The sequence below is a fragment of the Papilio xuthus genome, unplaced genomic scaffold, assembly GCF_000836235.2.
Source record: "Papilio xuthus unplaced genomic scaffold, Pxut_1.1 DF826949.1, whole genome shotgun sequence".
Taxonomy (NCBI): Eukaryota; Metazoa; Arthropoda; class Insecta; order Lepidoptera; family Papilionidae; genus Papilio; species Papilio xuthus.
Genome location: NW_013531700.1, coordinates 1,617,756 through 1,628,383, shown reverse-complemented (window position 1 = coordinate 1,628,383; position 10,628 = coordinate 1,617,756). Strand labels below are relative to the sequence as shown.

General features: G+C 32.3%; 1 protein-coding gene across 1 annotated transcript in view; it reads right to left on the bottom strand.

Moving 5' to 3' along the window:
- Positions 1 to 10,005: 10,005 nt before the first annotated feature.
- Positions 10,006 to 10,628, bottom strand: part of LOC106120865 (uncharacterized) — a 20,611-nt gene continuing 19,988 nt past the window's right edge. Inside the window, exon 2 of the mRNA XM_013316334.1 lies at positions 10,006 to 10,618. Within this exon, the coding sequence (XP_013171788.1) occupies positions 10,563 to 10,618 (56 nt within the window). The 3' untranslated portion in view covers positions 10,006 to 10,562. The remainder of the gene's footprint in view (positions 10,619 to 10,628) is intronic.

Below are 10,628 nucleotides of genomic sequence, written 5' to 3'. Positions count from 1 at the left end.
TAAACTAAAAAAACGAAAATCTGATACCAAAATTTACAAAAAGCCCTATAACTTACGAACTATAAATTCATATCCAATGTTTCATTCATAATCTAAAAACCAAATTGACAATAAAATAAGTAATAAAAGCACATTACAGTATAGTAATAATTTTATTACTGACAAGAGTTACACACAAGAGTTTTTGACACCCCTATATCTCTCGACACTTTTCCCTCAGAAAAAAAACATAAAGAATATACCCCTATATTGCTGAAGTACACCAGAGGGCGCTGGACGGCTGTTTAACTCGTTAGGGGCGTCTCGATAGATTTTTATTCATTAGACTTAGAAAACAAGGGATGCTGGTACTTATATTTGTTGCTGGTTTATCAATTTACCAACACTTATAACATCCCATGGTTTTGCTAAACATGAAACGTAGTCTTACGTTCTCATAGAATTCAACTGAAGATATCTTTTTTTGTAATTTACAACAATGACAAAATTATAAAATGTTGCCTTAAACAGCCGTTTAAGGCAACATTTGTTAATTTACATAACATAATCTTAATAATATTTTATGTTTGGATGGATGGATTGATGGATGGATGTTTGAAGGTATGTCCAGAACGACTGAACGGATCACACTGAAATTTGGCAAAAACAACGTAGTCTATTCTTCCAGACTAATAATTAAGTTTGTTTTCTTCCCCGTGGATGGAGTCGCGGGCGACAACAAGTCTGTAGATAAATCGGTTGATAATACATCTGGCATAATATAACTATCGCTACAACGTTAATATCAACCCCAAAACATCCCCGTAAATGAGTTACGAGACTTTAAGCTGCATCATTAATTTCAATCGACAGATGTTCTCGCCTTTGTTTCTATTAGAAAAAAACATGTCCATTACAATCCCTTCTAATCGAATGTATGAAACAATTTAAAAACAAGATAAGAGAATTAAGCTACAATTTATCTTAATAGATCTGTTTTGTTGGTTTTTTTTCTGTTATATATGCTGCCTTAACAGAGTACCAACTATGTTATTTTCCACGGATTGTAAATAATTAATTTTGAATTAAATATAATAATTATAAAGCATTTAAATATCTAAACTCCTGTTACTTTTTTATTAAATTATCACAAATCTGTAAGAACAGTAATGTTCGAAAAACATTAACAGTAGGACGAACTTACCGTAAGTTTTCGAGACCAAAATCTCCGTTTAAATCATATTGTTATCACTGTTTCGTCAAAGATTATGACAGGGATGACGATATGTTTTATACAGAGAATTTGGTCTTAGAAACCAAGGGTTATACTAACTAAAATACTAGTAATATGTAGTCATACTCCCAGGGAGGCTCTGGAGTGGATCACGCTGGGAACAAGAAGAAGTGGCCGTCATAAACAAACTTGACGGCGCTCAATAGCAGCCAATATGGCGACAATCGCTGACATGGTCCAAGACAAAACTGTGGACGCCCTCTGCCCCACTACGCGGACTTAGGACTTTGAGTTAAGTAAGTCATATTGTTTCGGTAGTTTCTTATTCGGTAGTAACGTTATTCGATATTAAAATAAAATAACCGCATTAACAATTAACAGTAATTCCGTTATCGATTTCGGCATCGGTGATGAGGGGGCAACGGTGATGTAGGGACATCGGTGATGGGGGCCGACGGTGACAGATGCGAAAGATACAATCGCCGGACACGCGCCGACAAAATCGAATTAAGGAGACGCTATTCAATACAGCGAAAGGGAACCGAAGCGTACCCAATTTTTTTACACAAACATAATCCAAATTTAATATAATACTAGCATTGTTTCAGTTAATTCCATAGACACGTAGCAGCGAGATTTGGTAAATTAGAAGACGAGAGATCAAACTTTCGTTTCACTTTTATATCTTACACGTTAAGTTAATTTAAGTATTGCTTTAAAAACTGTATGAATTTCGTTTCTAAATCATCGCTTATCTTTGAAAACGCCGTAATACAATTGTTAACTACGATAAACTTGTGTTTTGAGATTTGGTGACACTTCTCAAAAAACAAAAGAAGGCGTATCACCATCTCAAAGGCCGGCAACGCATCTGCGGTTCCCGGTGTTCTCGCTGCTCGTTTGCCCCCTTCTATTATAAAAAAAGAAGGTTTACTGTCATAAACAAAACTGGTTCCAAATAATCATTAAATTCTTTTTAGGACTTTAATCCTAGTCATTATTTAAGCGATCTCTAAAAAAAAATCTATATGTCTACATATTTTTAAGTGACTTCGCCTTAAATAAATATACGTGCGTTTTCCTACCATATATACGGTATCCCGCAGCGATGTCGCATCCACTATGCTCTCTTAATTTATGCACAGACAGACAAAATAGACGTTACGATCGCTACGATATATCACGAGCCTGTCATCTGTGTGTCTTATTTATATTTTTTTATTCGCAATAGTAATTATTTCGGAAAGATTTTATATTTACGGCCATGTTCACAACATACTGATAAGTTGCTAATGATGACGAATAACATTAAAACCTTTTTATTGTTAGGAGATTTAGGAAATCTATCATACTAATATTATAAATGCGAAACTTTTAGATGGATGTTTCTTAGAATGTATCTCCAGAACGGCTGCATGGATCTCGATGAAATTTGGCACAGATGTAGAACATAACCTGGAAGAACACCTTTTTTTCAGAAGGTAAAGCTTTATGCATACTCCGCGCCCCGGGGTGGACGCGGTCGTTATATGGGATTCTCTTCCAGATGGAAAGCATACCCACTAAACCCCTCTGTTCCTCCTACGCATCATGGCGAGGCCATGGGCACGCGTGCGCTTTCGTCGAAGCAGCTCCCATTATGGGGGAGGGCCTACCTTCAGCCACATGCGCTGGATTCCCCCGTACAGCGCCCTAAGCCTTGAAGAACACGTAGTCTACCAACTTATTATTTTTTTTACCGCGGACAGAGTCGCGTGCGACTAACATGCAAAGATTGATATATTAATTAACTTTTAGATAAACTAATACTGTTCATGCTTCACGTAGTATGTAATGCATCAATTTATATTATAATTGTAAAAATAATGTCCACGTGTATTTATTTATATGCAATTTAAACATTCAAATTACAGGTTATGTGAACATCTGCACACAATGAGACCAATTTAATAGATTGTTTTGTATTCATGTTATAGGCTACTAGGTGCCGCACGCGACGCCGTCCGCACGGTATTAACAAAACTTAGTTATGTGTTCGTAGTAGCGAATGTTTGGATGTGACATGAAGTTTGGCATAGATAAAATAATATATAGCTAATTAAGTTTGTATTTTAATTCCGCGCGGACGAAGTTGCAGTCAAAGTTAGTAATAGTATAAATAAGAAATTTTTAACTTCAAATGATTTTATTAGACGTAAAAGAAACATCATAAAATTCTAAATCTATCTAATAATCTTGATTCATTCCACCCTTTTCTAATCAAAGCATAACCGATATTAAATATGTTACACGGTTGTATATTTTATATGATTTTTAGAATCAAAAGTGTAATTATAATTTTACAGCCGTACCCTTAACGAGTGGGGTTGAAATGCACCTTGAAAAACTTACATTAAAATTCCTTAGGACCCAAACAGACGTAAGTCTGGCGTTACGCATATTACTGGGTATGCTTAGATCATTTTATGGTTAACTAGCTGTCGCCCGCGACTCCGTCCGCGTGCATATATAAAAAAACCTAATTGGTGTAGCCCACACATCCACCCATCCACATCACATCCATCTAAACATTCGCATTTATAAAATTAGTAAGTTAAATAAAAAGCAGCTCTTCAAGGCGTAAATTCGAAAAAAAAATTAGTATCCTATGTCCGTCCCCTGGCTCTAAGGTACCTCACCAATTTTCAGCCATATCGGTAAAGCAGTTCTAGAGTTATAAATAGTGTAACTAACACGACTTTCTTTTATATATATATATATAGATTTTGGGTTACATCTGAATTTAAGTTTAACGTCGCGAGCGCAGTTAGTTAATAATAATACAAAATTGTACGGATGCGTGTTTTAGGCGCGTGCCTCGATTCGTAATTAATTCAGCGATATACCACCAGGTGGCGTGCGACAGATGCGCGCGCATCATGGCGCCGCGCGACACACCGCAACGTTTTGTTTTAATTTGATGATAGTTTACGTTATTCGTTTACTGATAAAATATAAACGGTGCTATACTTGAATTTATAAAATAGCTGTTGCCCGTGACTCCGTCCGTGCGTAATTTAAAAAAATTATAATTTGTAGCTATTACCTTATGTTTTCTTCTATGCCAAATTTTGTCGAGATTTGTTGAGCCGTTTTAGAGATTCCTTCTAACATCCATCTAACTTTTTTTCTAACACAAATGATTGTTCTAGGGAGTATTTAGCTTCTACTGTGTAATAATTGAATAATTTTAATTCTACTTTTACTTGCATCGTTATTAACATATGAATGCTTCTTGTAGAATTAAGGTTCCAGAATTAAACTTGGTTCGAAATATCACAGAATAGGTTTCTATCGTTTATTCGTTAACTTGAAAACTTATTTGAAGTACAGATTAATTACATTAGTAGATTTTTTGAATAATTTACTAATGTTTCTAGTACCATTCCAACTAAGCTCTATGCTTGTGCCAGGACATGCTTTGCGACAATAATCGAATGGCGAGATTCCAACTCTCGAACACGTGATTGGAAATCCGTACCCTTAATTAATTTACGAACGCTTAAATATTAAAAGAAGTCTAAAAGATTAGCTGTCGCCCAGGAATCCGTGCGCGCGGAATGAAAAAAAAACTTAGCCTAGTAGCCTTCATAGCCTATGTGTTCTTCCAGATGTTCTACATCTACGCCAAATATCAGTGAGATCCATGCAGCCGTTGCGGAGATACCTTCAAACATCCATCCATCCATCTAACCATTCGCATTTATAATCTTAGTAAGAAGTAAGATAAACAAACAAATTACAATCCAAAAATGCAATATGTTACAATGTCAATTAAAAATAAAGTACGGGACTAATCTAATTTCCACACATATCAGCTGAAGCTAATAATTAGTGATATCAGTTCCAATCTAAGACGTAAGGGGTCGCCACCCCGACGCGCGCGACTGCTTACGTCACCAGGTGGGTACTTTACCGCCACTTTACCATCTGGTTGAAGCCTTAAAACAACTAGATATGTCCGGCTTTACACTGAATTTTTATTATAAAACATAATATAATTGTTTATGGTACCTACTTATCTCTGGTTTATTAGGATTACTAGTAATAAATTATCGTTATATCTTACTAATATTATAAAAGTAATTATTTGAACGGATGGATGGATGGATGTTTGTTTGAAAGTATCTCAAGAACGACTGTAGGGATCTCTTTGAAATTTGACATAGATGTAGAACATAGTCTAGAAGAACACATGGGCTAATTAAGTTTTGTTATAATAGCACGCTGACGGAGTCGCGGGCGACAGCTAGTGAATCTATATTTCTCCACCATTATGTTAGGTGTTAGGCAAGGGAATAAGTAAAGATGATGAAAAAAAAATAATCTTGAAGCCGTCTTTTTATATCATACTAGCTGTCGACTGCGACTACGTCCGCGCGGGATTTAAAATAGATGTTGGCCGATTCTCAGACCTACTCAATATAGTCACAAAATTTCATGAGAATCGGTCAAGCCGTTTCGGAGGAGTATGGGAACGAAAATTGCGATACGGTAATTTTATATATAAGATTAAGATATTTATTCTCCTTCATTATTATAAACAAAAGATTTATTTGGGCAACTTAAATTTATTTTAATTTGTAACTTCTAATTGTTGTTAACTCTATATTAAGGCTCGTCTTCATTCCCTGCAATGTATCATAAGACACCCGGCTAGTGGGTAGTCGGTAAATTACCTTTTTTCCAATTTATAAGACACCTGGAGGGTGGTTTACCCTACAAGATGTTAGGATAACCTTAATAATTTTTATGTCTAACTTACCGCTTCTTCCTGGCTTTGCTTGACTTATTTAATAACGGTTACCGTTGCTAGGAATTTAACCCTTATAATGGTGGCAATATGTGTGCCACCAACATATTTTTCACTTTGTAGCACCAATACCTTAAAACATGTTTTAAATTATTTCACCAACTGCAAGAGGAAAATCCATGAACAGAATTTAACAGAGCTCATAATGGTGTTGTCAAGGATATTGCCACCATGATTTTTTTTCTTCCACTAAATATGATTATTTTATTCGTTAATAAAATTTATTAAAGTACCCACGATAAACCAATAAAACGAGTTTTTATTTTTTCGAGACACTTTCACTTTCACAACAGCAATATCAAAATCTGTAATTAGATTAGAGGCGACAAAATTAGTATTCCGTAAAGAAGACCGTATTCCAAGTTGGCGGCCAACCTTCAAGACTGAAGAGGCACTAGAAGAAGAAGAAGAAAGAAGACTGAAATTTTTTTCTTTACCTTAAACAAACACAAACTACATAAATAAACATCTATTTTATGTTAGTTTAACAGACAATTTTCTATTTAAAATTTAAATATTTCTGTTATAAATCTTAATGCTGCCGTCATAAAATAATTTTCTTTATTTATAACATTATATGCAACACCAATTACTTAATCGAACCGCCTTGCACTGCGAAGGTAATAAAAGGAAATACCGCATAATTTGTGTCGTTTACTGTGCAGGCGCATTACCGGGTACCTCCCTTTCGTGCGATGCGTTAAATTTATACAAGACGATCGCAAATTAAGGAATTTAGGGGAGGATGCGGTGTGTTTCTTGATGGAATATCGCCGCGGAATTTACAACGTCACATCCGGTGTGTCACCCTTATCAAGGAGCTAATTATTTAACTTTTATTTATAAAATATGGATTAGACGGATCTTAACTTTTTTTCGATTACTGCGAATTTATAAAATTAATGAAGTCATAAGCGAATTTTCAATCCGTATTGAAATAAATTATAATAAACTTGAATTTTTTGTTTTCATAGTTGTAATTTTAGAACCAGTAACGCCATCTAGCGACGAATAGTCACAAAAGTATCTTAAATTTTGGACTATTAGACCTTTTAAAATAAACACAATAAATCATTTCAAATTTAACAAATACCAATGCAAACTATATTGGGACAGTATTTATTAGTGACATAAAATGTAGAGAGACGGTGAATCACGTCAAATAACAACAGAAATTATCGAAACCGGATTAATGATCACAATTCTTTGTTCATATTATATGATCACAGATGGCGCTTAACAATGGCCAGATGCGTTCAAGGTGTGCTCCGACAATGGTCAATCAAATTTCTATACGGCACGCACCAAGTATAAAATTTCTCCCCTCCATCCCTTAAATGCAATCAGTTCCTATTGTATACGTAAAAATCGTCAAAACATATTCCCCTATTTTACATTCAAATGGCCGCAAATTATCACTAAATTGCACGATAATTATGTTTTGTGGTTTATTTGTTAAGCACGGGTCATACCTGTTTATTTTTTACTACAATGCTGGGGTCGAACTTCATATTTTAGTACGCTAATTATTAAAAACAAAAACATAACTTTAGTTGTCAGATATTATAACAATTTATTTCAGATTTTTTTACCTTAATTAGTTGCGATGAGATTGTAAAATTTACGTTGTGGCCTATTTACATCTCAACCAAATCTTCAATATAAACCTTATTTGTATTGACTACAATTGTAAAGCAATTATTTAGAACGCCTTATAAATATATTGCGGCAATTATTTATTTTTGTCATCTGAAGATTACGCTTCTTAAGTAAAAATATTTAAAGTTTATTAAAAGCTTCTCCGTTGCCATAATTTCACAGAAATTAGATAAATTATAAATATCTAAAGTGCGCTCAAAAGTATAATTATATACAAATGTTTGTTAAATTTTTATTTGGCCTTTTCTTGAAGTTTGTTTTTAAAGAAGTGATAAGTACGTTAGACAATCGATTCAATTATTCTCCTTCTTTGTGTGTCATCACTTATCCTAGGTTGGCGACCATCATGGCAACTAAAATTTATAACACTAACGTAAATAACATGTGCTCTTGTTGTTTCACCGACGTAGATTCTCCATCGCAGATGTAAGATATAGATCGTGTCAATTGCTAAGTTGTTTGTTTAAGGCGCCTCACTTTTAGTTGTTTCCAAATCATGTCTTCTCTTATTTTATCGTTCTGTAGATATTTTCTGTAGGGTTTGATTACAGTTAATACTAGATCAAATATGTAAGTTATTAATGAAACATGATAAATTTATATTCATTCTATAAATATTAATTTTGAAATGAATCAAAATCTTAGTAATACTCCTTGGTATCATCTTAAGAAGTAGAAAAGACGATCGACTTATTTGCTATTTTATTCTATTAGGCGCTTTTATAAGACAAGCTTGATACGGCATTTTTGTTTTCTTATAATTTTTATTTTAATAATTCTGTTATATTTTGTTAGTCACAAGTGAAGTTTTCTTTGTAAAATATACCAAAATAAGTTCACTGTTATTTTAAATGATCAAATAGCGTCCGAAATTGACTTTTTATCCAGCTAAAAAAATAGACTCCAGCCTTTTTTATCTAAAACCGTATCATAAATCTCTCATGTGAACTTATCTCGGTAGTCAATCGTATTCCAACAAAAAAAACGATATTTAAAGTGACCGGTAGTACAACAGTGATTTAGTAGAACCAGGAATTCATGAATCAGTCTTCCCAGTATGAGTCAAGTCGGGACACGTTGACTCATACCATGCCTTTCTTTCTTAAGAATTTCTTAAGAACTTTTATTTGGTTTTAAAGTTGGATTAAGTTTATTACATTTAGAAGCAAAACTTCTTACTATAATAATATTATAAATGTGAATGTTTGGATGGATGGATATAATGGTTGTTTGAAGATATGTCCAGAACGGCTGAATGGATCGTCATGAAATTTGGCATACATGTAGAACATAGTCTGGAATAGCACATAGGCGATACCTTTTTTTAACTGCGCGTGGACGCAGTCGCTGGCTACCGCTAGTTTTAACATAATAAGAATAAAAAAAACACATTTTATTTGTCAATATTTTAATTGAAATTATATTAAAAGCATTTTTATAACTTTATTATTTTATTTACAAATTTTCCTGGAAATAATTTTAAAATTACAAAATACATTTACAAAATTATAAAATTTTAAATTCAAAATTACATTTTAAGAATTTATTTTTAGTTTTAAAAAAAGATTAAAACAATTGAAAGTTTACATTTAAATTTATTTTGATCAATTTTAAATACATTAAAAACCAATTCCAAGATATTTACAACTAATTTAGTACATTTAAATACAAAAACCATTCACTAACTAATAATTAGTCTTTTCTTAATTAACTTAAGAACTAAGGGACAGAATTATAAGGAAGAATACGAACTAGCGTATATTAATTATTGCAGAGATCACAGACTAGATTCTACGTTACAAAGAGTTTTTAATCTGTATGTTGCATTTTAAATTCGTAGTTTCGAGGTAATTTTGATAACTTTATGAAAAAATGTAAAATAATTTTGGAAATAATTTTACATTTATTATTATTTTCTTTTCTTTAGTTGTATACAAATGTATACTTACATTTATGAGATGTATAATCCGTTGCTATTTTTGTATACTTAATGAAACAAAATGATAATTCCTATGAATATTTTTTTATCTATTTTTGTTAATAGATAAGATGTAATAAAAATTATGAAAGATAATTTCGTTTTCTAAATTTTAGCCTCTTATATAGCAAGATTTAATTTTGATACCAAAATATTTTGTTTATATAGTTTTAGCGAACATTTCCTTGTTTTTTATAATTGGTTATTAACTGATACAAAGACAGTATGGAGCTTTTAGTGGGTAATGATGTTTAAATAGTCATTTCTTAGCAAAAGTTTCAATTAAAAAAAAACATGTTTTTTTTAATTTATTTTAAAAATAATATACATTTGTTTTTATGCGAACTTATAGACGTTTTTGGATTATTCGGTGGGATTGATTAGGTGGTCAACTATAAACTTTGGATAGATTAAAAACATAAATTTATTCCTTCAAATAGACAAATAAAAGCATAATTATATGATGAATTGTTCTTCGTAAATTATTTTTATATTTTCCCGCGCTTTGTAAAGCTAAGATTTTTATTATTATTTTGTCCTTTATTGATTCGAGTAAATTCATTTAAGATTAATGTTGGCTTTCACTGTTGAATCTTGTACATTTCCCATCTTTTTCTTTTTGAAAAATAAGAGATAATTTAGTACAGATATTTTGCAAGTCCCACGTCAAACTTACTCGCCATTTTTTCTATTAATATTATTAATTTGATTAATTGTATTCATATTATTATATTAATTAAGCGTACACACATATGATTAACTAAATACGTAAATAATTAAATAATAAAATTGGTTCTCTTTAATAATTTAGAAGCCTGCCATTTTTGATTGACAATTAATTCTAATAATATATTCTATTCCTAGTTTTCTTTATCACTAGATCCAGACTCGGTGTGTTTTCGTAATGTCCAGTAATCTGAAAAAAA